The following is a 26,928-nucleotide window of genomic DNA, read 5'->3' as shown; positions in this document are numbered from 1 at the left end:
TACTAACTGAAAGGTCGGTAGTGGAAACCCACCCAGCCACTCCATGGGAAAAAGACCTGACAATTTGCTCCTGTAAAGGTTTGACAAGTCACTACAACAACAACAAAAATCAAACCCATTGCCATTGAGTCAATTTCAACTTACAGGACCCTATAGAACAGAGTAGGTCTGCCCCATAGGGTGTCCAAGGCTTTGGTCCTTACGGAAGCAGACTGCCACATGCTTCTCCTGGGAGTGGCTGGTGGGTTCGAACTGCCAACTTTTTGGTTAGCAGCTGAGCGCTTTAACCACCGCACCACCAGGGCTCCATCTGTAAAGATTGCAGTCTAGTAAACCCTATGGGGCAGTTCTACTCTGTCACCTGGAGTCACTATGAGTCGAAATTGACTCGATGGCACCTAACAATGACAACCAGTAGTTGTCAAGTAGGAATAGATGGGAGGAAGAGAAATCAACTCACTTGAGAACATTCAGAGAAAGTAACAGCAACATGAGTGCAACTCCTGTTCAGCAGTATTAGCTGGGCACATGGAAAGGAAAGGCATGGGCTAATGAGAACCATTGGGCTGTTAAGTTTTGGGAGGGGAAATTCAAGCCTAAGCTCCCAGAAGCCCCATGGCTCATGGTCATTGAGAAGCTACCCCTCAAAGCACCACCAGCCAAGGTCCACTCTTATACCTGGCTCTTGCCCAGAACATGCCCAAATCAAGGAAGCAAGTAGAAGCAGCAGTCCTCCTGACTCCACAGAGGCTTTCATCATGCTAGATCTCAGGCTGAGAATACCTCAGGCACCAAGAAGTTGAGAGGAGCTGGGAAGCCTCAAGTGGTTTTATACCTGATGCCATACTCAGATGTATTCAATTAACCCAATTCAGAGACAAGAGAAAGCCTTTCACGTATTGTCAGCTTCAGCCCCTGAAGTATGACTCTTTTCTGATCACTGGGTGTAGAAAACTTCAGTGTCAGATAAAATGGGCACAACAAAGCATTATGTGGCGCCAGTAGAATGTCAGCTTGAATAGATGTTAATCCACAGGCCACCTTTTGATACTACCTGGGATGTCACAAAGCTCTTCCTTACCTAATGATGTATTTAATCATCCACTGTTGGAGCCATTTTTTTTTTCCAAGTTTGTGGTATATTTTCTACAAATTTGCTTGGAATGTTAATAGGGACTATACCAGCAGCGGCAGTTGTCCAATTTTATCAACCTAGGAAGGAGAAGCCCACAGGACCGGAAGTCTAACCTTGACAACTTCTACATTCTATAAAAATCAGCCTGGACAGAGTCCCACATTTGGTGATTCAGACCTAAAGCAAGTGATGTAGAGCCTCCCATTGGCCTTTGAATCATCACTGAAAGAATCGCTTCCTTTATACTTAAATACCAGTTGCGGGGGAGTTGACTCTGACGCATGGCAACCCCACGTGTGTCAGAGTAGAACTGCTCTCCATAGAATTTTCAATGGCTGATTTTTTGGATGTAGATCACCAGACTTTTCTTCCGAGAAGCATCTGGGTGGATTTGAACCTCCAACCTTTTGTTTAGCATCCAATAACTTAACTGTTTGCACCACCCAGGGGCTCTAAATAATATCCATAAAAGTTGTGTGTGAATTTCAGGGCCACAGAATTCGTAGTTCCAAGGGAACACTCCAATACCAAATTTGACTTTGCCTTCACTCTTGGTCTTTTGATAATTGAATAAAAAAGTTACATTTTATAAAATGAACCAATAGTAAATTTATTGCATGTGTGTGCTTTCCAAAGTGGTAATTAATTACTCCTGAGTGCTTCTTCAGCTATTTTGGTATTTAAGATGGCCTACTCCTCCAGCCTTTTGTTTCCTGAGTGGTGGTTGGCTTCCAGTCTGGGCAGATGAAGGCATTCCTGGGGTTCAGAGGGCTGTTTCTCCCTCTTTCCTTGATGTGGACTTGTGCTGGGGACTGGTCAGGTATAATATATGACTTGGAGACCAGGAATTTCTTAACAGTGCTGAAAGAGAGGTCTTTTAATGTGGATTTTAGATTCTTCCTGTAGTTTTGATCTGGTTGAATCCTAGTAACAACTAAGGATACTTGGGGTGGGGGGTGGTCTCTTTTAGATGCATACTCTTGGGATGTTATATTTCTCCTCTTGAATACTAGCCCTGAGACTAGAGAATGCGCCCTAACTTTAGAGCTTCCTTCTTTCTCCAACTCCCTCCCCTCCCTCACCTTCTTTCAACTTGGAGTGCCAGCACTGGGCCAGCACAGCCACCATCTTCACACAGGCTGAGAGTTTTCAGACTGGCAGGACCCAGATGTCACCAGGAGGAGGGAAAGGCAGGAGGCCATGGAGGGGGCTCTGGACACGTGCAGATTCTAGCTCCCCACCTCCCTTCCCTCCTCCCCTCACCCTTCTCCCCATTTTTTCCCCTTCCTCTTACCTTTCTCCCCCATCTCCCATCCCTGCCCCAGTGGAGGGATCCAGTGATGGGTTTCCTCTGCGAGTGCTTTGCAGAGGAGTTGACACAAAGAATTACCACACTGGGTGACACCAACCTTAACGATGCTGCTGGGCTTGGGGCTCAAATTCGTGACTGTGGGTTGAATGTAGGGGTGTGGGGTGGGCTGGAAGGCAGAGAAGACTTCCATGGGAGGAGTTAAGGACATCAGGACTCTGCCTGTGAATTGTAACACACAGGAAGGAAGACTTACCTAGGGCTCAGCTGTCCTTCACCTTGCTATTCATAGATCCATAGTGTTTGAGAGGGAGCAGTTTCTGTCTTCTATGTAGGGTGACCAACTGTCCCAGTTTAGCCAGGACACTTGTCTGTGTAAGCACAGAAAGCCTCCTGTTCCCAGCAAACTGGGATGATCTGTCACTCTACACATAAACTTTGGCTGTCAAAGTTTCTGAAGCTGAAATTTCAGGGTTGCAGTAAGAGTTTATATGTGTTCTTATCAAGTTACCTGTTCAATAAGAACACCTGAACCTACTGTGTGAGCACTTGTAGGGATCTTAGTGTATTTGTTATGCTTTGCTTTTATGTAAGAAATATTTAAAATAGACACTATAGGAAATAATATATCCATTACCCACTATCCACCTTTATTAAATCCTTAATAATTTGCTATATTTGTTTACATTTTATTTTCTGCTAGAAGGAAAAATTTAGGTTGAGTCAAAGCCTCTGTGGCCATCTCTGAGTATTTTATGATTTTATCACAAATTTATGTATCTATAAGTATTTTTTCAGTTTAAGTTTCATTTAAACTTTTATTTCTGTTTTGTTCTACATTTTTTTTTTCTTTCTGGTTGTTGTCTGCATTATTTAGAGATTTACATGTGTAGCACTGGTTATTTTAACTACTATGTGGTGTTCCACTGAATGACTATATTACACATTGTGTATAGCCTGCTATTGACAGACATTTAGAATTTTGCACTGTTTAGCTGTTACAAGTAATGTTTGCACTTGGGCATTTTTTGTGTACCTGAGAATGGAATCCTGAGGCCACAGAGTGTACAGATCTGAAATCTGGCAAGGTTTTGCTCATTTCTTCTCTAGCATGGCTGTACCAGTATACATTCCTTTGGGAAGTAAGATAGCTCCTCTCAATTTTGCCAACATTTGGTGTTCAGGGATGTCTTTTTGGCAACTTGAATGTGACATAATAACTCATGTATTAAAAAAAAAAGTATGCTAATTAAAAAATTTTTAATTTGCATGTAGTTGTAAGAAATAATAAGAGAGCTCAAGTGTATCCTTTATTCAGTCTCACCCAATGATAACATCTTGCAAAGCTGTGTAGCACAATATTGCACCATATATTCTAGATACTAGTCCTTTGTCAGTTATGTCATTTTCAAATATTTTCTCCCAGTCTGCAGCTTGTCTTTTCATTTTCTTGATAGGGTCTTTCACAGAGGAAAAGTTTTAAATTTTGATAAAATCCAATTTATCAGTTTTTCCTTTTATGCATTGTACTTCTAGCATTGAGTCTAAAAACGGCTAAGCCCTACATCCTAAAGATTTTCTTCTAAAACATTTTGTCTATAAGTCTATTACCCATTTTGAGTTCATTTTTTGTATATGCTGTAAAGTTTAGGGCAGTATATATATATATATATTGCCTGTGGATATCTGGCTGCTCCAACACCATTTTTTGAAAAGACTATTCTTCCTCTACTGCTTTTGGAACTTTATCAAAAATCACTTGGGCACATTCATTTGAATCTATTCCTGAGTTCTGTATTCTGTTCCACTGACCCATGTGTCTGCCTTTCCGCCAATATCACACAGTCTTAATAAAGTAGCTATAGAATAAGTCTTGAAATTGGGTATACTGATTCCTCCCACTGTATTCTTCTTTTTCAAAATTGTTTTAGCTATTCTAGTTCCTTTGCCTTTCTGTGTTAATTTTAGAATAATCTTGTCTTTGTATAGCTACAAAAAAAATCTTGCTGGATTTTGATATGAATTGCATTAAACCTGTCTGTCAGTTTGGGGAGAGTTGCAGCTTTACTATGTTGAGTATTCCAATCCATGAACACAATATGTCTCTCCGCTTACTTGTATATTTAAAAATTTTTTTTTTGGTATGTGTTTTGTAGTTTTCAGCATACAAGCCCTGCATATACAAGTTAGATTTACACCAAAGTTTTTTTTTTTTTCCAGTGATTGCAAATGGCATTGTATTTTGAATTTTGATGTCTACAAGCTTTCATTGCTATTATATAGAAATACAATTGTCTTTTATATGTTGATCATATACCCTACTATCTTGCTGAACTCACTTTTTAGTGCTTGGGCTAAAAAGTCTAGGACTTTAATTATGGATTCCTTGGGATTTTCTATGTAGATAATCATTTCATCAGCATATAGGGACAGTTTTATGTCTTCCCAGTCCACACGCCTTTTATTTCATTTTCATACTACCTTATTGTGCTAGCTAGAACTTCAAGAATAGCAGGGGTGAGGGGAGACATCCTTACCTTGCTTTCAGTCTTAGGGGGAGAGCATTCAGTCTTTTACCATTGGGTATTATGTAAGCTGTAGTGCTTGTTTTCTTTTGTTTTTATAGACACTCTTTATCAAGTTAATGAAGTTTCCCTCTTAGTTTTCTGGGAGCTTTCATCATGAATTTTATTAAATTTTTTTCTGCATCAGTTTATATCATCATGTGATTTTTCTTCTTTTGCCTGATTTGTGAATATTATACCAATCTTAAATCCCTGGAGTAAATCTCATTTGGTCCTGGTATATAATTCTTTTTATATATTGCTGAATTCTGTTTGTGTATTCCCCAGACCTGAATTTAGACTCTTGGCTTCCTTTTCTTACTTTTTTTTTTTTTTGCTGGTGGGGGTAGTAAGAGGGTATATAGTTTCCATCTGGCTAATGTATTTTCAGTAATTCCTGAGGTCTTAGGCTCCTTCCAGTATCCCAAGAGCAACTGAGAAGGTTTACCTTTAGTGAGGTCTAGATAAATGACTACTTCACCCCCTTTTCCCTCATGCCCTACCTGATCTCATGATTTCTGGGTTGTTCTAATTCCCCCCTCCTGGAATCTAGCCTAGATAGCAGATTTTATCAGAAAATTGTTCCCTTTCTCAGATAAAAACCTTACTGTCCAGATAGTCTAGGCTAGATGGGGAAGGATAAAGTACTATAATTACTCAATTTCTATAAATACTTGGTTATAATGTTTTGATAGGTTTTAAATTTCTGGACAAGTCTTTATTGCCTCATCAACCCTCAGTGCCTACTGTTGTATATCATGAAACTGTGGCTATATAAATGGAAACAAGTCTTGCTTAGAGGAGCTTCCTGTAAACGGGGGAGATATAACAGGCTCTATAGTTCTCAGTATAAATGCTGCAATATAGCTATATTCTTCTGATGCCACTTTAGTGAATCCATATCTAAAAAGAAGACTTTGGAGAGTTGGATCATAAGATATTATTTTGTATTGGTTTTTTCCCATATGGATTTGCTAAAGTGGCTCTTCCAAGGATGGGTGTATATATGGGTATTTTCAGGGAGCAAGGCAAGAATATGGAGATAATGTTTTATAATTTAATCTCTTATAGACATGTTTTACTTGAGTAGAGGTATGACCTCTTTATTGTGTTAACTGGCTATGCTGAAATTTTCTGAACCGATGCATGTAATAGCAACACTAATGAAAATTTCTTTTTTCTCTCTCTTAGCTATTCAAGTACAATGCACCAACTCTTGGTTCTATGCCAGGATTAAACCCACGATATTTCACAATATTTATATGGCACCTGATGAAGCATTTTTAGGAGATTACTGTGCTGTAACCCGTTTTGAACCAGAAGTTTTCTATGAGTTTCTCTACCATCTTCATGACTGTGGCATCATTATTAAAGTAAGAGGAATGACTTATTTTAGTTAAAACCTGAGTGTCTTACGGTTCCTTCAATGGGCCCACAAGCCAGAAGTTGTTAATTTTCTATTCGTATTATGGTTATAGTGATTTCTCTACCAGTCATATTCAGGACAGAGGATGTTAAGAAAGGAGATGCTGAATACTTTTCTCTTATTGGGCAGAAACAAGGCAGAGTTTCTAACGTGTACCTAGTAGATATAAAGCTCAAACAGCGATGGAGCAGGCTGGGGAGCTGACAGGCTTGAAAGGAGAAAAGCTTTTGCCACACATAATTTACCAAGCAGTCTCACAAATTTCTTATACATTATAAGTCATGAAATTTGGTCAGCTGTGACCAGAAGGGAGTAATACCAGTCAAACATAAGAAGGCTTTTCAAAGTAAATGTTTAACACTCTACCAGCCCCAAGCCCCACTTACCAGGAATTTTCATGTGCCTTATTGGGCACACTCATAGGTCAATCATGCATACCATTGCTGAAAGTATAATTGGGGTTTTGGTTTGATTAAAAAAAATTTTTAGCAGTCAATGATACCTTGCTATAACATAACTTATTATTTTGTTCACTATTCCAAATAACGGGAGCCCTGGTGGCGCAGTGATTAAGAGTTCAGACTGCTAACCAAAAGGTCGGCAGTTCGAATCTACCAGCTGCTCCTTGGAATCCCTATGGTGCAGTTCTACTCTGTTCTGTAGGGGCCGCTATGAGCTAGAATCGATTCGATTCGATGGCAATGGGTATTCCAAATAAAATGTTAAGAAAAATAACAACTTTGTTAGGTCTAGATGAATGTCACAGTTTGGATTCCATGGGAAATAAACTTAGAGATGGGCTTTACATGTTGTTGTTATGCACCGTCGGGCCTGACTCATAGTCGCCCCATATAACAGACAGTAGCCTTTCTCCTGCAAAGCAAACTGCCAACCTTTTGGTTAGCAGCCAAGTGCTTAACCACTTGCACCACCAGGGCTCCTTGGATTTTTGCATACAAGGTGTTTTTTAAGAAGTGTCTTTGGGGGCAACACCTGTGAAAGAAAAGAGAAAGGAGAGTGGGCAAAAGGAGATGTTGAGCTGTGTTCCAAGCCCAAAGACAGCTTTGGCTGACGCTGCAGGGAGCTTTACATTCCCACCTGGGTCATCCATTGGAAGTGGGCCACCCCAGGAAAGAGGTGTGATCTTGGGTAAGGCAGCTGTCTGCAGCTGAGACAGTCCCCATGGGCTGAGAGCTGAAGGCTGTTTGCTGACAGCGCTTCCATCAGCTGGGGCAGCAAACCCTTTTCTGGAGAATGTGGGCAGTTTTTTTTTTTTTATGTCATAGGGTTCATCACAACAGGTATTAGGGGAGCATCATCAACTTCAATACAGATTGGGGAAAAAAGCAGGGGAGATATCCATATATTAGCTGAAACAGTCTGTAGGTAGTTGTAATAGGTAAATTCCATTTTATCTATGCTTATGATAAAATCCCCAGTGATCTAAGAAGGAAGATGATCTATCTGAAGAAAATAAACACATATTTAAAATCTTATGATCGATATGAGTATCTCTGATTCATCTTATCCTGCTGTGGAATAAAGGACTATGGCCTCTATTGAGAATCATGTGCTAAACATTCTTAGGAAAACTTTTTACTATTGATTGTCTTATTTTAACTCTTTTCCCTCTGGAAACAGCTACTCATCTTTTTAGGCATTTACTATATATGCTGAGAAACAGCCAGAATGTACCTTAGCAGTGAGGATGGAGAGACTTTGTCTCATGTACTTTGGACATGTGATCAGGAGGGGCCAGTCCCTGGAGAAGGACATCATGCTTGGCAAAGGTCAGCGAAAAAGAGGAAGACCCTCAACCAGATGGGTGGACGCAGTGGCTGAAACAGTGAACTCAAACAGAGCAATGGTTGTGAGGATGGCACAGGACTAGGCAGTGTTTCCTTCTGTTGTACATAGGGTTACTATGAGTCGGAACTGACTTGATGGCACCTAACAACAATGGCATATGCTGACAACTTCATCAGTATTGCTCCTTATCACCATGATTATGGTTATATATATATATTAATTAGAAATCAACAAACAGGCTTAGTCGTTTAAACAAAATTCCCAAGAATACTTGATGAATAGAGGCAGCTTCCAGATTCCAACCGAGGTTTATATGAGCTCAAGATTCACAGTCTCTACACTATGCATTACTCTGTCTACAAATTTATTTCTCAAAAAGAGGTATAAACAGACACTCCTTTGAATATGAATCACAAAGATCTTTCTTCTTCCAGCTAACACACATTGGTTGCCTTTTATGTACAAGCATCATGTCAGATTTTAGTCATCCATTCATCCATTCAATTAGAAAACGGCCCTTCTTGAGAATGGATGCTGCTTATATTCATGTTAGAATGTAACCAGTTTTAGAGATCTTGGAGGATCTACAAATTCCTATGCAGATGCCTTTAAACTTCCTGAGACACTTGAGACAAACATTTGTTTAAAAGCTGTTTTTTGTCTCCTCAGATTCTCCAAGAGACTCTTCTGCTTAAAACTAAAATCATGTACGTCTCAAAACTCTCCAACAACCAAGCTGAAATGCCCTTGTCCTGTGTTGTTCGCCAGTGAGTACAGTATGTCAGACTCCTGTCCCAGCTCCCAGCTTCATCTTTACCTTGCAGATAAGAAATCCAAATCTGAAAGGTTAAATGGCACAACCAAGAGTAAGGGGTGGACATCCAATCCTAATGAAAAAACAAATCTCTTGATCCCTGGCCCTGTATCCTTCAAAAGTTATTACAATTGTCTCCTAGAATATAAGAATACTGTTGTTGTTAGTTGCTGAAAAATTGATTCTAACCCATGGTGACTCCATGTGTGTCAGAATAGAACTGTACTCCACAGGGTTTTCAAGGCTGTGATCTTTCAAAAGCAGATTGCCAGGCCTGTCCTCTGAGATGCCCCTGGCTGTGTTCATACTGCCGGTCTTTTGGCTAGTTGTTGATCTCAACTGTGTGCACCACCAAGGGACTTGGAATCCTGAAGAATGGGATGATGATGATGATGATTCAGTTTTTGATACAAATGTCAAGGTCACCAAAAACCTGATAGATCTTAGCCAGCTAAATTGGATTATTTTAGGTTTAAGTTAGAGCTCACATTCAAGATTCCTGAAAGAAATAAGGGACAAGGCTCAATGGAACATCAGCTCAGCAGGGAGTCAAGCTGTGGTGACAGAGGGAACAGAATCCACAAGTTAAGAGACGATCTCTTTTTCTACGCTATTAGTTGATCCTTTTGAGAAAGTCTAAGAGATTTAGCTCAATAACAACTTTCATCAAGCCTTAGTAAAATTCTAATATACTTGGTAGGACTTTGGGAATTTTTCCATTAGCGTTTTTTTTTTTGTTGTTGTTGTTAAAACCTTGAGCTGAGACTTCTTTTTCCCAGTGGTTACAGAAGAGGCACATCACACGGTGCTCTTCCCAGAGACCGCAGTGGTGGTGATGATGACGATAATGGCAACTAACATATTACTCGCTTACAATATTCCTGTACTGTTCCAAGTGCTTTCTTTGTATGAAGGTATTTGTTCCTCATGACAGCTGAACGAGGTAGATGTTATTACGCCAATTTACAGATGAGGAAATTCAGGCACAGAGTAATTACTTGCCCAAGATCATTTGTTGGCAGATAGTAGAACCAGGAAGCAAAGAATCCAAAAGTTTGGAGGTTCTACAAAGTGCTAAGTCACGCTCCTTAGGATCACAAATACTGCCTCTGATGTTCTTAAAAACAAAACAAAACAGATATCAATACATCTATCAGTAATAGGGATTTTTTTTACCAGTAATAGGGATTTGGCCTCAAGCTCATCTTGTGAACATTAAGGTCTGAATAGATCTTAAGCCCCATGTGATACTTCTGTATTTTCTCTCTTTTTTTTTTTTTTTTTTTTTTTTTTATCATTTTAGTCATAATCCTTTTTTCAGTGAAGTTGTAGTAAGAGATGCTGACACCTACTTTGGTGATGGATGGAATATACAAGTGAGAATACGAGTTGAAAGTGCAGGCCAAAGAGGAGACACAGTATTTGCTTCTGCAGCGTGCCCATGGTAAGGACAATCAGAACTGGTATTTTAAGATTTTGCCAGGCATATCCTAGATAAGAACCCATACAGTTTGACAATGAAGCATCATGTATTTGTAATAAGGTGCGTTGTGCTTAAAGAGCTTCCATTCAGGAATGACAAATTCATGCATTCCTGTGTTTGTTGACGGTATTATTGGTCTTGGTGGTCTCATTAATTTGTCATAAACTGGCAGGAATCCCATATAAAGAGTAGTTGTCCCTCTTGGGTATCATATGAAATTCCATGATCAGTGCTAAGGAGAAACACCATCAAATTCAGTATCAATGAAGTTTTGAATCCTAAGGAACAATGAGCGTCAATCCTAAGCCTAGAAAGTGTGGTGGCTTAGATGTGCTGGTGAAATAAAGTTGGAAGCATTGTAAAGCTTGGTTACAACTTCTTCCAGGAAGTACCAAATGCTTATAAGACAGTATGGTTCTTCGTTCTTGAGTCACATATGAAGGGATAGTATGAAAAAAAATCCTAATGTATGTTAATCTTCAGATATAAATGAAGGGATAAACCCATTGCAGTCAAGTTGATTCTGACTCAAAGCAACCCTATAGGACAGAGAGAACCACCCCATAGAGTTTCCAAGGAGTGTCTGGTGGATTCAAACTGCTGACCTTTTGGTTGGCAGTTGAGCTCTTATCCCTTGTGCCACCAGGGCTCCTAATGAAGGGATAGAGCTATGTTTTAGAGAGAGTAACTAGGATAGTTCTGACGAACTTCATATCTTAAAGAGGCAAAAGTATCACTTGCTTGTACATGTATTGCATTTTAATCATTGTACACCTAAGAATATGGTCTCCAGGACAGAATGTTTCTTTTCTCAAATTCTTGCCCCCAACCTCCAACCTATCCCCCCACATCCACATACACTGCTTTGCTTATGAAAAATGGGCTCTTAGAAAGAAATGTGTTTACATTGAGACCTATTTTCGACTCTTTCATTTCAGGGAGAATATGAACATTACATTCCTTTGTTTATCAAATGATGTACCTTTTTCTGTGAGAGAAGAGATTGAGTTTTCCATTCCTGTGCTCAGCGGCAACTTGGAATCTCTGATGGGGTAGCTGCTCAGGGCTGAGGACTTGTGGTATTTAGTAGAAACCTAAGAAACTGGCAAAGACCTAATGATACCCCACATCTCTTCCATTTAAAAATAATTTAAAATTTTCAATAAAAAATGGTGCCTTGCCTTCTTATATAGTGAAACCTGTGAGAGCTGGAATTTGATGGGACTGCCTTGTTTTTCTGGGTCTTGCAAGTTTTCCTCATAAACACCCAGTGAGTGTTTTCCCTCTCTGACAGCTTTCTGTCTTTCACATTTTCCAGCTTTTGCAGGTTTTATTGTATTCCCTTTTTAAAGAGGGGCTGCCCCTGCTTTTAACTTTGTGAAGTCTTAAGTATGAATAAAGTGTGTTTTATTATGTGGCTATATCGAATTATTGAAGGACTGACTTGCATGTCATTTTAAGTTTCAATGCTCAATATGAAGAGGTGTTTAAGAGCAAATTTGCGAACTCTGTTCAATGCGTGATTCATGCCCTTCAGCTAAGGCTTAGTCATAGTTGTATCTGGTAATAATGCATATACTTTCATTCATTCTATAAACTCCGTGCTCTCATGGAGTTCATATTTTAGTTGGAGGAGACAGAGTATATACAAAACAAAAATAAGTTCTATAATTTTGGAAAAGAGGGAAAGCAGCCTTTTTTGTGGCCTTCTGACCCGCACGTGAACTGCCTACTCAGAAGCTTTGAGCCTGGAACATTCCCTGATAATGGAGGCTAGGAACTGAGCTTCCCTCTGCCCCAGTTTCTTCTTATCAGAGAAGCTCCTTCCCTGTTCTGGGTACACAGTCTGCTTACTGCTTAACTGTGTATCATATGGGACCTGGCCAACCCTATTCCTATATCTATTCTCAGCAAGGAGAGAACAGAGCCCCTTCTCTGAACACGAGGGATGTGTGTAGACTATTACCCCTGTGTTGGCTGCTAAGGGGAATGGGGAATGACCCACTGGCCATGAGGGACGATGCCCACTATTGAAGCTGATCTTGTTGTGTCTCCTGTATGTGAGTAAAGGATTATCCCATCCAACGCCTGTGTATAAGTTGCATCTTTCTTGGCAACCTGAGACCTTGGCTTGACATGTACCATGCCAGGATGGGAAACGCTGCTAAGTTTAAAAAAAAAAAAAAAAAAGGCAGAGATTGGAAGTACTCAGGTAGAGGTTGGATTTTAAATATGGCTACAGGTAAGGATAAAGTAATGACTAAGTAAAGACATGAAGGAAGTAAGGGAGCAAGCTGCACAGGTCACCAAGGGAGGGTTATTTCAGAGTATGGAAACAGTTGATATAAAGTCTCTGAGGGGGACAACATGCCCTAAAACTGTTCATGGATCAAGATGACCCATGTATTTGGAAGGGAGAGTGGTAAGAAAAGAAGGTAAAAAAAAAAAATGGGAGTGAAGTTGTAGATCATAACGATTTCCCAAAAGTGATGTGACAGCCTTGGCTTTTATTTGAAACAAGATGTGGAGCCATTGCAAAGTTTCAAATAGAGGAGCAACATGATGGACATGTGCTTTTAACAGGATTACTCCAGCTGCTCTGTGGAGAATAGACACAAGAGGGGCAAGGGCAGAAGTAGGGAGACTGTTTAGATCATTTATCCAGGTGAGAAGTCATTACGTATGAAGCCAGTGGCTCTTCTCCAGGGGTAATTTTATCTTCCAGAGGATGTGTCTGGAGATACTTTTGTTTGTCACAACCACTGGGAGTAGGGGATAGAGGAATGCTGCTAAATATTCTAGAGTATACAAAACAACCCCACAACAACAACAACAAAATTATCTGGCCCCAAATGTTTATAGTGCTGAGGTTGAGAAACTCTGGGTTAGATGTAGCAGTGGAATTGGTAGGAAGTGGTTAGATTTTGGATATATTTTGAATGTACAGTGAGAAAGATTTATAGACAGTTGTACATGGGGTATGAGAAAGAGAAACTACAATTTTTATCCTGAGCTACTAGAAAGTAAGAAATGCTAGTTTAGGAACTCTGTTTTGAGATGCCTACTAGATCTCCAAGAGAAGATAGCAAGTGAGTAATTGAGTATATGGGTCTGGAGATCATAGGGAAGGTCCAGGCCAAATACAGAAAATTTGGTCTTATCAGCAAAAGTAATACTTAAAACCAATAAGACTGAATGAGTTAAAAGCAATAGAGAGGAAAAAGGAGAGAATTGGTCTAAGGCTCGACCAGCGTTGGTATTTTCAATGTTAAATAGATGAGAAGAGGAAAAGCCTACAAATGAGCCAAAGAAAAGTCAGTAGAATAGACTGGAAGTAGAACCAGGACAAAATGAGTTCCTGGAAACTAAGTAGGGGGAGCCATAGACCACATGAATTGTTGCTGAAAGGTTAAGTAGGATGAGGACTAAGAATTAATCATGAGTCTGACAACGTGGAGGGCATTTTTTTGGTTTCGGTGGAGAGGTATAGGTGAAAGTCTGTTGGATCAGGTTTAGGAGAACCTGAAAAAGTTGCTTTTCCTAGGAGTCTGGCTGTAAATAGATGCATAGAAATGGGGTAGTTTGCAGGAGAAAGTGAAGATGGGATCAAGTATACAAGTAGAGGGAATAAAGTGGATTGATGAAATGCTGAATGCAAAGAGTGTTGCCAGTGAAAGTTCATATACATCAGGAAGTCAGGCGGAGTCTCCTAGAGCTGCTCAAGTTACCACTATGATGACTGATATCCTAAAGCAAAACAAAAACAAGAACATGCAGTGAGAAGTGCAAACAATTCCTGCCCTGTCACTACCATAGACCTAAAAGAAGACACAGATTTCTGGGCACACCTAATTTCAAGGTCTTACTTTGCCTCCAATGTTAGAACCCATGTGATAGGTAGAGGATTAGATTTTAGGAAATTGGACTGAGTATATGGTCAGGCCTGAGAAGTGGGCTGTCAGTTCACCGTGGGCTATCAAGTCATGTGAGGCAGCCCAGCCTCTTCTTCTTTTCTGTTTCCTGAGAGGTGGTTGATTTGGATCCAGTATCACAAAGGCACCCCTGAAGTTAGTTCTGGTGCATCTCCTTGTTGCTTTGACTTTGGGAAAAAGACAACAAGGTTAGAGAAATTATACAAAAAGTATAAGGAAGTTTTTGTTGACATCTTGGAATGCTGCCATACTCAATTCACGTGTTAAATGAACGAACTGGATTCTTGCTTGATTTTTCTCATTCTTATTACTATGAATGTATACTAAATAGGGGGTAACTAAGAAATTAAACTTGGACTTGACTTGGGACCAGACATTTCACTTTCATCAGCTAATATGCTGAGTTCAAATTGATGTTATTTTTACTTTTCTAAAATACTGATAAATATCAAGTATTTTCTCCTGACCTCAAGTCTACCTTTGCTCTTCTGCCAGGTCTCTTCTCCACATTTAAACCCTCACAGCAGAACAATTTTCAGCAGATCTTGCACTGGTTTATAGGGCACTAATCATCTAATCCTCATCCAGATGCTTTCCCTAAATTAATTTTCTTAGGGTGTGCATCCAAGCTACTGCTGGAGAAAGTCTAAATTCAGCATTATATCAAGAGGCCTGTAAAACTTGAATGAAACAGACTTTTCCAATTTTACCTACATGTCTTCTTGGATGTAGTAGATCAGGAAATGACAACTCAGGTTTGATACTGAGCAAAGGAACTAGAAATAAGTAACTGTTAAAACCAAAAAACCCAAACCCATTTCTGTCAGGTTGATTCCGACTCGTAGCGATGCTATAGGTCAGAGTAGAACTGCCTCACAGGGTTTCCAAGACTGTAAATCTTTTCTTCTACGGAGCAACTGGTGGATTTGAACCTCCGAGCACTTAACCACTGCACCACCAGGGCTCTTTATGTAATTGTTAGATGATCACCCAAACAAAACTCGATGCTATCAAGTTGATTCCAACTCAGAGAGTCCTTACAGGATAGAGTAGAACTACCCCATAGGGTTTCCTAGGCTAATCTTTATGGAAGCCTGTCACATCTTTCTCCCACGTAGCGGCTAGTGGGTTGGAATCTCCAACCTTTGGGTTAGCAGCCGAGCACTTAACCACTACACCACCAGGGCATATCCTAAATATAACTGTAGGAAGTTTAGTGACATCTACTTAAGTTTGACAGGGGGGTCGAATTGCCAACCTTGTTTACATGTTTGTCCACAGTACGGGTTTGGCTGACAAGACTGTTGAGGCTATTGTTCTGAGATAATTTATAGTAGAGCTGTGTGAGTACATTTGGAATAATCCAATTTAGACTTTGGTGTTATTAGTTATGTCTGTCAGAACTTTGGTGATGATTTGCTTTTGCTTTAGATTTAATTTTTTTAAGCTGATAAGATTTTGTTGTTATGATCACTTTTCCTCTGTGTATGTTAGTGGCAGTGGGTGGCACTCATGAGATAGATGAGGTTGAAAGATTTTTAGAATTAGCTGATACCTGTTCCAGGGATGCCACAAATTTAAGTACCGTGTGACTGTGGTGTGTTTTGGACCCGAATCCTTGAGAGCTGTTGTGGATGGAATTGTGTCCCCCAAAAATGTGTGTCAACTTGGCTAGTCCATGATTTCCAGTATTGTGTGGTGATCCACCATTTTGTCATCTGATGGGATTTTCCTGTGTGTTGTAAATCTTGCCTCTATGATGTTAATGAAGAGGCATTAGTGGCAGTTATGTTAATGAGGCAGGGCTCAATCTACAAGATTAGGTTGTGTCTTAAGTCAATCTCTTTTGAGATCTAAAAGAGAGAATCAAACAGAGAGACAGGGGGACCTCCTACCACCAAGAAAGTTGTATCAGGAGCAGTGTGTGTCCTTTGGACCCAGGGTTCCTCCCCAGAGAAGCTCCTAGACCAGGGGAAGATTGATGACAAGAACCTTCCTCCAGAGCCAGCAGAGAGAAAGCCTTGCCCTGGATCTGGCACCCTGAATTTGGACTTCTAGCCTCCTAGACTTTGAGAGAACAAATTTCTCTTCATTAAAGCCATCCACTTGTATTTCTGTTATATAGCAGCACTAGATGACTAAGACAGGCTCCTATATTATATTTGCTGTGCCAGGTTTAATAACTCACTCATTTCTAAAAGCAGGCTTTCTACCTGTATATTTACTTTCACCTGAAATGGCCATTTTAGGGACTTTGAAAGCTTTCTTGATTCCTATAAAAATTGACTTAAGTGTCATATGATTGGTACATCTAGTTAAAATTTATTTTTGCACCCTTAGGTTCCTATAGGGAATGTTATTTTTAGAAATCTGCTAACATTTTTCTCAAGAACATCACAAAAACAAGTATGGATGCCTCTCTGTTGTGTTGTTTCTGTGGGTGTCAGGAAAGTCAAATCCTTGTCATACCCTGTAACCTTGTCTAGCCATCCAAGGTACTTGTGTTCAGAGAAAATATTTGAAAATGTCATCCTGGGCATCTGTCTCCAACAATAATGCTGACTTCTGTTTTAAAATCTTCCTTATACATTTTTATTGGCTCTTCAACCATTTACCTTCCAACCCTGACTAGGGCTTGACTCTTTTGATTCCTGTGTTGTTTAGTACAACAAAAAATTACCTCTGTAAATATCAGATGTTTACTATCCTAAAACAAATGCTCTGTTTTTGTTGTTAGGTGATATTGAGTTGATTCTGACTCATAGCGACCCCATGTGACAGAGTAGAATTGCCGCTTAGGGTTTTCTAGGCTGTAGTCTTTACAGGAGCAGATTACCAGGTCTTTCTCCCATGGAGCCACTGGCACAAATGAGAAGATCTTTATTCATGAACTTCTAATGTTTTCTAACATACTATTGTCTATATCGGATAAACTTCATAGTTTAATTAATATCTATATTCCATTTATAAGTTTTATATTCCATTTTGTCTCCATGTTAGGATTGACAAGTGGGTCTGCAAGAAGAAGAAGAAGAAGAAATAAAGCTTTGTGAAGATGAACTTTACTAGCGGGACAGTCGTTTTATATGCCTTCAGGACCATAAAATGAAACTCTTACAGAGTATTTGGTACTTTTGGTAACTAACTCTTTTGATAGGTCTAATTATATTGAACTCTTATATTCTAATCATTATGTTAATCAAGTTATAACATATTGGATGTACCTGGGAAGTTGTTTTTTTTTTTTTTTAATATATTTATAGTGCTTTAAGTGAAAGTTTACAAATCAAGTCAGTCTCTCATACGACAACTTATATACACCTTGTTACATAACCTCTAGATGCTGTCCTCCTAATGTGACAGCACACTCCTCCTCTCCACCCTGTATTCCCCATGTCCATTCAGGCAGCTCCCGTCCCCCTCTGCCTTCTCATCTCGCCTCTAGACAGGAGCTGCCCACACAGTCTCATGTGTTTACTTGAGCCTGGGAAAGTGTTCTTGAGGCAACTTTTCCATAAAGATTTTAAGGCTTAAATTTTACAGTAAGAGTCTGTTGTGATATCAGAATAGCAGTAAGTCACAGTGGCCCTCTCACTTAAAAACTGAGAAAGATCTACTATTTACCAGAGAATAGTACCAATAGCTTAGCCTCAAGTCCAGTACAATTACACTAGGCCCTAAATTTATCTTTAAACTCATATTTTATCTTTTGTTCTATTTCTCATTTGTTCTCTTTTCCTCTTTAGGCGGGCCTGCATTAGGAGACTTTAAAACAAGTGACAACAGACATGCCAGTGTCAAGTTACACCTTAATGCTTAAAAGAGATTGTCCTTGTCAATTCATCAAGATGGTTGAAGTCAAGGTATTTAGAATATCAGTTTCTTAGTATTGTTCACCCCCACGTATCTGTCCGTTTGTCATACTGTGGGGGCTTGCGTGTTGCTATGATGTTGGAAGCTATGCCACCAGTATTCAAATGCCCGCAGGGTCACCCATGGTGGACAAGTTTCAGCTGAGCTTCCAGACTAAGACAGACTAGGAAGATGGACCTGGCAGTCTACTTCTGAAAAGAATTGGCCAGTGAAAACCTTCTGAATAGCAGGAGAACATTGTTTGATATAGTGCCGGAAGATGAGCCCCTTAGGTTGGAAGGCACTCAAAAGATGACTGGGGAAGAGCTACCTCCTCAAAGTGGAGTTGAACTTAATGACGTGGATGGAGTCAAGCTTTCTGGACCTTCATTTGCTGATGTGGCATGACTTAAAATGAAAAGAAACAGCTGTAAACATCCATTAATAATCAGAAAGTGGAATGTATGAAGTATGAATCTAGGAAAATTGGAAGTCGTCAAAAATGAAATAGAATGCATAAACATCAATATCCTAGACATTAATGAGCTAAAATAGATTGGGATTGGCCATTTTAAATTGGGTAATCATATGGTTTACTATGCAGGGAATGACAACTTGAAGAGGAATGGCATTGCATTCATTGTCAAAAAGAACATTTCAAGATCTGTCCTGAAGTATAACGCTGTCGATGATAGGATAATATTCATACACCCACAAGGAAGACCAGTTAATACAAGTATTTTTCAAATTTATGGACCAACCACTAAGCCAAAGATGGAGGAATTGAAGATTTTTACCAACTTCTGCAGTCTGAAATTGCCTGAATATGCAATCAGGATGCATTGATAATTACTGGTAATTGGAATGTAAAAGTTGGAAACGAAGAAGGATCAGTAGTTAGAAAATATGGTCTTGGTGATAGAAAGATGCTGGAGATTGCATGATTGAATTTTGCAAGACCGATGATTGCTTCATTGCAAATACCTTTTTTCAACAACATAAATGGTGACTATACATGTGGACCTTGCCAGATGGTATACACAGGAATCAAATAGACTACATCTGTGGGAAGAGAAAATGGAAAAGCTCAGTATCATCCGTCAGAACAAGGCCAGGGGCTGACTGCGGAACAGACCATCAGTTGCTCACATGCAAATTCAAGTTGAAAGTGAAGAAAATTAGAACAAGTTGACGAGAGCCAAAGTATGACCTTGAATGTATCCCTCCTGAATTTAGAGACTATCTCAAGAATAGATTTGATGCATATCATGGATTGAATTATGTCCCCCCTCCCCCCAAAAAATATATCAGTTTGCCTGGGCCATGATTCCTGGTATTGTGTGATTTTCCTATATATTGTAAATCCTGCGTCTGATATTAATAAGGGAGGATGGACAACAGTTGCATTGGTGAGGCAAGACTCAGTCTACAAGGTTGGATTGTATATTGAGGCAATCTCTTGAAATATAAAAGAAAGACGTGAGCAGAGAGACAGAGGGACCTCATACCACCAAGAAAGCAGTGCCAGGAGCAGAGCATGTCCTTTGGACCTAGGATCCCTGTGTGGAGAAGCTCCTAGTCCAGGGGAACATTGATGAGAAGGCTGACAGAGAAAGCCTTGCCCTGGAGCTGATGCCCTGAATTTGGACTTTTAGCCTACTTTACTGTGAAGAAGTAAATTTCTCTTTGTTAAAGCCATCTACTTGCACTATTTTGTTGTAGTAGCACTAGATGACCAAGACAGAATTTGGTACCAGCAGGAGTGGGGTATTGCTCTAACATACCTAAAATGTGGAAGCAGTATTGAAACTGTGAATGACAGAGAAACAGCAGTGATAGAGGGCCAGCAGCAGCAGAAAACCTGCAGAGACAGAGAACTAGCAGCAGCAGAACCAGGAAACTAGCACCTGACAGCGCTAGAGCCAACCCATGGAGCAAGAAAGATGAGTACCTGAGTGCAGGAGGCTTCCTGGTGAAGCAGGATGCCTCCAGTCACTTATTGGGGGAGATACAGAGCTTTGGAACACTTGTCCCAGCAGGGCAGATGGGAAGTGAGGCCCAAGGAGCCCAGAGGCTAAGAAACCAGGAAGCAGAAGCCAAAGAGACAAAGAACACAAGAAGTTGAGCTGCCTCAGTCTCAAAAGGTATGGCCTGGACCTCTGGGGTTTCAAAGGGTGGAGCCATGGCCTCTGGTGTTTCTAAGGGTGGAGTCACCACTCAGATGGACTAAGAGAATGGTGTGCCTGAAGCCAAGGGAGCAGCGTTGCTGTCCCAGTGGGCCAGGAAGGCAGAGCTGAAGCCCAGGGCTGAAGAGCCTCTACTCAAAATCCAGAGATTGTGGCCAATACCTAGAGTTTGGAGGGCAGGGCCATTGTGTAAATTGTCTCAGAAAACAGAGGGTTATTTTCAAAGCCTTGAGGGCTAATATAATGTGTTCTGCTGACTTGCTTGGTGCTTGTTATCCCTTCTTTTCCTCCAGTTTCTCACATTTATAATGGAAATATCTAGCTTGTGTCAGTTCTGCCATTGTACTTTGAAAGCAGATAATTTGTATTCACAGATGAAGAGGAATTTTTGAATTTTGGACTTGGGAGTTAACACTTTTGCTATGATATGATGGGATGAATATATTTTCATGTTCCAAGGATGTGATTTGGGGGGGGAGGGTCAAAGGGTGGAATTTCATGGATTGAATTATGTCCCCTCCAAAAATATGTGTATCAGTTTGGCTGGGCCATGATTTTTGGTATTCTGTGATTTTCCTATATGTTGTAAATCCTGCCTTTATGATGATAATGAGGGAGGATGGGTGGCAGTTGTATTAGTGAGGCAAGACTCAGTCTACAAGATTAGATTGTGTCTTGAAGGAATCTCTTGAGATATAAAAGAAAGAAGTGAGCAGAGAGACGAGAGGGACCTCATACCACCAAGAAAGCAGTGCTGGGAGCAGAGTATGTCCTTTGGATCTGGGGTCCCTGCACAGAGAAGCTCCTAGTCTGGGGAAAGATTGATGAGAAGAGCGACAGAGAGGGAAAGACTTGCCTTGCTGATGCCCTGAATTTGGACTTCTAGTGTACTTTACTGTGAAGAAATAAATTTCTCTCTGTTAAAGCCATTCACTTGTGGTATTTCTGTTATAGCAGCAGTAGATGTCCAAGACAATGTGTTGAACATTAATGACCGAAGACCAGATGAGTTGTGGAATGACATCAAGAATATCATACACGAAGAAAGCAAGAGGCCATTAAAAAGACAGAAAAGAAAGAAAAGGCCAAATTGGGTGTCAGAAGAGATTCGGAAACTTGCTCTTGAATGTCAAGCAGCTGAAGCAAAAGGAAGAGATGATGAAGTAAAAGAGTTGAACAGAAGATTTCAAAGGGCAGCTCAAGAAGACAAAGTAAAGTATTATAATGACATATGCAAAGACCTGGAGATGGAAAAACAAAAAGGAAGAATATGCTCCACATTTCCCAAGCTGAAAGAACTGAAGAAAAACTTCAAGCCCTGAGGAGCAATACTGAAGGATTCTATGGGGAAAATATTAAATGACTCAGGAAGCATCGGAAAAAAAAAAAAAAAAAGATGGAAGGAATACACAGAGTCACTATACCAAAAAGAATTGGTTCAATCATTTCAGTAGGTACCATATAAGCAGGAACCAATGGTACTGGAGGAAGAAGTGCATGCTGCACTGAAGTCATTGGCAAAAAACAAGGCCTCAGGAATTGACAGAGTACCAACTGAGATGTTTCAACAAATGGATGCAATGCTGGAAGTACTGACTCGTCTGTGCCAAGAAATTTGGAAGACAACTACATAGCCAGTTGACTGGAAGAGATCCATATTTTTTGCCTATTCCCAAGAAAGGTGATTCCACTGAATGTGGAAATTATCAAACAATATCATTAATATCACATGAAAGTAAAATTTTGCTGAAGATCATTCAAAACTGGCTACAGCAGTGTATTGATAGGAACCTGCCAGAAATTCAAGCCGCATTCAGAAGAGGACGTGGAAGCAGGGATATCATTGCTTATGTCAGGTGGATCCTAGCTGAAAGCAGAGAATACCAGAAAGATGTTCACCTGTGTTTTATCGGCTATGCTAAGGCATTCGACTGTGTGGATCATAACAAATTATGGATAACATTGTGAAGGATGGGAATTTCAGAACCTTTAACTGTACTCATGAGGAACCTGCACATAGATCAAGAGGCAGTTGTTTGAACAGAACAGGGGGATACTGCATGGTTTGAAGTCAGGAAAGGTGTGTGTCAGGGTTGTATCCTTTCACCAAACCTATTCAGTCTGTATGCTGTGTAAATAATCCAAGAAACTGGACTATATGAAGAAGAACAAAGCGTCAGGATTGGAGGAAGAGTCATTAACAACCTATGTTATGGAGATGACACAATCTTGTTTGTTGAAAGTGAAGAGGACTTGAAGCACTTACTGATGAAGATCAAAGATCAGTCTTCTGTATGGATTACACCTCAACATAAAGAGAACAAAAGTCCTCACAACTGGACCAATAAGTGACATTATGATAAGTGGGGGAAAAAATTGAAGTTGTCATTTTACTTGGATCCACACCCATGGAAGCAGCAGTCAAGAAATCAAAAATCACATTGCATTGGGCAAATCTGCTGCAAAAGACCTCTTTAAAGTGTTCAAAAGCAAAGATATCACCTTGAGGACTAAGGTGCGCCTGACTCAAGACATGGTGTTTTCAATAGCCTCCTATGCATGTGAAAACTGGACGATGAATAAAGAAGACCAAAGGAGAATTGATGCCTTTGAATTGTGGTCTTGGAGAAGAATATTGAATATACCATGGCTAATGAAAGAACGATCAAATCTGTCTTGGAAGAAGTAAAACCAGAATGCTCCTTAGAAGCAAGGATGGCAAGACTATGTCTCACATACTTTGGACACCTTGTCAGGAGGGTTCAGTCCCTGGAGAAGGACATCATGCTTGGTAAAGTAGATGGTCAGCAAAAAAAAGGAAGATCCTCAATGAGATGGATTGACGCAGTGGCTGCAACAATGGGCTTAAGCATAAAAACAATTGTGAGGATGGTGCAGGACAAGGCAGGGTTTCATTCTGTTTTACATGGGGTCGATATGAGTCAGAGGTGACTCGATGGCACTTAACAATAACAACAATATTTTTCAAGTATGTTCTATGACAGAAAACATTAAATTTTTAAAAATTGCATAAATACCTGTTGATACAGCATGTATTTGAAGAGTGCTCAGTTCAGGAATGGAAGGCTTATGCATTGCTATGTTTGCTAGTGAACTGGTCTTCATGATTTGACAGTAGGTGGGACCCCTGTTGGTCAGGGATTCTCTTTTGGGCATCATATAGTAGATAAGGGTTGCAATTTCAGTGTGATGTGAAGTATTTGTCAACGTCACGTTCTTAGAGATCTATATATTAATGAGGAATAGTTTAGTGTTGATATCAAAGATTACCAAGCAACCAATGAATATATAAACCCAGCACTTTCTTAATCAGAGATCAATCCACTTTTTAATATGTATTTTTAAGGACCAAATACTTTCAAGGAAATTGTTTTTCACTCATGGGATTTTTCCTACTGAATGAGGAGTGAAGGTGAATTTATGAAAATTTTGTTATTGGATTAAGACATTTTAGGGCTTGATATCACTAAAGGGAAGGGGATTTGTTCTATAGGGATAACTACTTTTAAGACTAGACTTTAAGATGAAACCCTTTTCTACAGCAAATTAGAGGGTTGCCCCATATTTGATATGTAGTAGTAGAATGATGCAAAAATGCTCAATGTAAAATTTAAGCATTTACAGTATTTAAAGTATTGTGCTCTTGAGGCTGAGGGCTCAAGACTACAAATCATTTTCTCCCCTTCTTTTCCCAAATTTCCCCTCTTCTCCATCCCCCAAAGAAAAAGTTTCTTTGAACCAGGTAGCTCTGTAATTGTAATGTTAAGACTATTGTTTTACTCCTTCTCTTTTTCTTCTCCAAATGGGTAGTGCCTAACATTAGATCGCTTATGCCTCCTATGCTCCATCTTCTTCTCAGTAGGAGAGAAAGTAGGTTATATAATGTGATGTGTGGAGCAACTGCAGCTGCATGGGGACTGAGAAACAATATGCTTAACCAACAGAGACCTAAAGATGGCAGGGTTCTTACTGGTATCATGTGCTTTGAATTTTTAAAAATCATTATTCAATTTTTAATGAAGTGTACATTTCTATTTTTATGATTTTTTTGAGAAAGGATTTTATTAGAATCAAATTTTAAAAAGTGTTTTACTTCTGCTACTGGGAATTATACTCATTTTGTGCTCTGATATTCCTACATACTCAAATTTTCTTGCCTCAATTTCCTCATCTAACATAGGATAAAAAAAATATGTGTTACTAAAGTTGACTACAGAAGTTGACTAGGAGACAGAGTTAGGCTCTGGGATGGGCCTTGGAGCTGGTTTCAAATGTTTATTTTTCTCATTACATGTAACTTGTAGTGAGTAGTGTTGTTAGTCTCCTAAGTCTGCCGTAGACATGGGAAATGGTTTTATTTCTTCTCTTCTCTTGAAATGGTTTATGGAGAATGCAAAGAGATATTCAAATTTAGGCAGTTACCATTAGCCTACTGGAATCTGAAGGTCCTCATTTTCACTTTCTTAATATATACTTAGCTGTATAAGTTTTTGTCAAATTTTCAGTGCTGCCTACTATAAATATAGAATATTTTAAATGATATAAGATAGTCTCTAATGCTACAACACATATAAGACTATTGGTAATATTTGGCTATGTTTTTGTTTAATGTATTTGATATATTAAGTGCATTGGAGTTTTACTAATATTACTAATTAATATATATTCTCTTTTGAGTGGTTAAAACAATCTCTTTTGCAACCTTAGAATTTTTTATTTTAAAAAAAGAACAACCACGTTTGGGTCCTCATTCTACTTCTACTTATCAAAAATAGGTGAATTCCATGAGTTTAGATCAAAAACAAACTTCATTCCCTCACAACCATCCTTCTCTTCTCACCTTTATTCTAGCTCCCAAGTCTCTGCTTTTCCCACAGCTACAAAAAAAACCTTCCTGAGCTATTGAAATTTGAAGGACCTGGAGTGGAAGTGTTGGCAGGTGCAGTGGTGGTGCAGGATGTGGGTGTTAGTGTCTGGGCCCTAGCTTCATTAACTTACATGTTTAGTATATATAACTTCATGTTACTAAATTCATACTTTATATATCATACTGTAACTTTTTTTAAACCACATTTGTGTGCTAAGGACATTTTCCATATAAAAATATATTCTTTCACCAAAGAGGATATTCATATGGCCAATAGACATGTGAAAAGTTGGTCTACATCATTATTCATCAGAGAAATGAAAACAAAAACCACAATGTGATACAGTTTCACTCACACTATGATGGCCAATATGAAAAACAAGAACAAAAACAGAAAACAAACAAAAAACAGAAAATAAGTGTTGGAAGGGATGTGTAGAAATTGGAATCCTCATCCGTGCTGATAGGAATGCAAAATGGTACAGCCATTGTGGGAAAGTCTGGCAGTTCCTTAAAAAGCTAGAGGTAGCGGTGTAATATAACCCAGCAATTCCTCTCCTAGGTATATACCCTAGGGATCTGATAGAAGTGACACAAGCAGACATATGCACACCTATGTTCTTTGCAGCACTATTTACAATAGCACAAAGATGGAAATAGTCTAAGGCCCATCAATGGGTGAATGGATAAGTGAAATGTGGTACATGCATACAACAGAATACTACCTGGTGATAAAGAAAAATGAGTGCCCAAAACATCTTGGAACATGGATGAACTTGGAGAACATTATGTTGAGTGAAATAAGTCAAACACACACACACACATGCACACACAACAAATAATTGTATGTTTTCACTTTTATGAAATTATATGAATAAGTAAATATACAGAAAGTAATATTTATTACTGGTTATGAGGGATAGGGGAGGGAGAGAGGGGTTTACTCTCTAGCTAGTAGACATTTGTTATTTTTGGGTGATTGGAAAGGTAACACTGAATGAGGGTGAAGTGCACACAGCTTGATGAAAGTAAACAACATCACTAAAATGTGCACAGGAGAAAAGGACCTGTTGGTAATTGCTATGGCATATATAATTTTGGAACAACAGCAAAAACAACCAAAAATGATATGTATAGGTATACATGTATATATGTAGGGATATGGTTATAGGTATGTATATATATGCATCTATGTGACTATGTACATATATTCATACATATAAAGCACATAGGGGTTACAGTTACAGATACTTCTTAGACATCTTGCAGGACTGAATTTCTTGGTTTGAAGAATTAGGACCATAGTCTCATGGGACATCTCAGTCAATTGGCATAATATAGTTATAAAGTTATGTTCTACATCCTAGTTTGGTGAGTAGTGTTTGGGGTCTTAAAAGCTTATGAGCAGCCATCTAAGATACAACTATTGTTCTCTACTCATCTGGAGCAAAAGAGAAGGAAACCAAAGACTCAAAGAAGAAGCTAGTCAACAGGACAAATATTTCACATGAACCTTTTATGGCTGCATCT

General features: G+C 39.4%; 1 protein-coding gene across 1 annotated transcript; it reads left to right on the top strand.

Moving 5' to 3' along the window:
* The first annotated feature begins 1,614 nt into the window (after positions 1–1,614).
* Positions 1,615–9,014, top strand: OOSP1 (oocyte secreted protein 1). The gene is made up of 3 exons (XM_064289293.1): positions 1,615–1,955; positions 6,200–6,381; positions 8,913–9,014. The coding sequence occupies exons 1-3, from the start codon at positions 1,880–1,882 to the stop codon at positions 9,012–9,014; spliced, it is 360 nt and encodes a 119-aa protein (XP_064145363.1). The 5' UTR covers positions 1,615–1,879.
* Positions 9,015–26,928: the final 17,914 nt, after the last annotated feature.

Source organism: Loxodonta africana, chromosome 7 (assembly GCF_030014295.1).
Source record: "Loxodonta africana isolate mLoxAfr1 chromosome 7, mLoxAfr1.hap2, whole genome shotgun sequence".
Classification (NCBI taxonomy): Eukaryota; Metazoa; Chordata; class Mammalia; order Proboscidea; family Elephantidae; genus Loxodonta; species Loxodonta africana.
The sequence above is the reverse complement of the archived record's forward strand: the minus strand, read 5'-3'. Positions and strand labels throughout refer to the sequence as shown.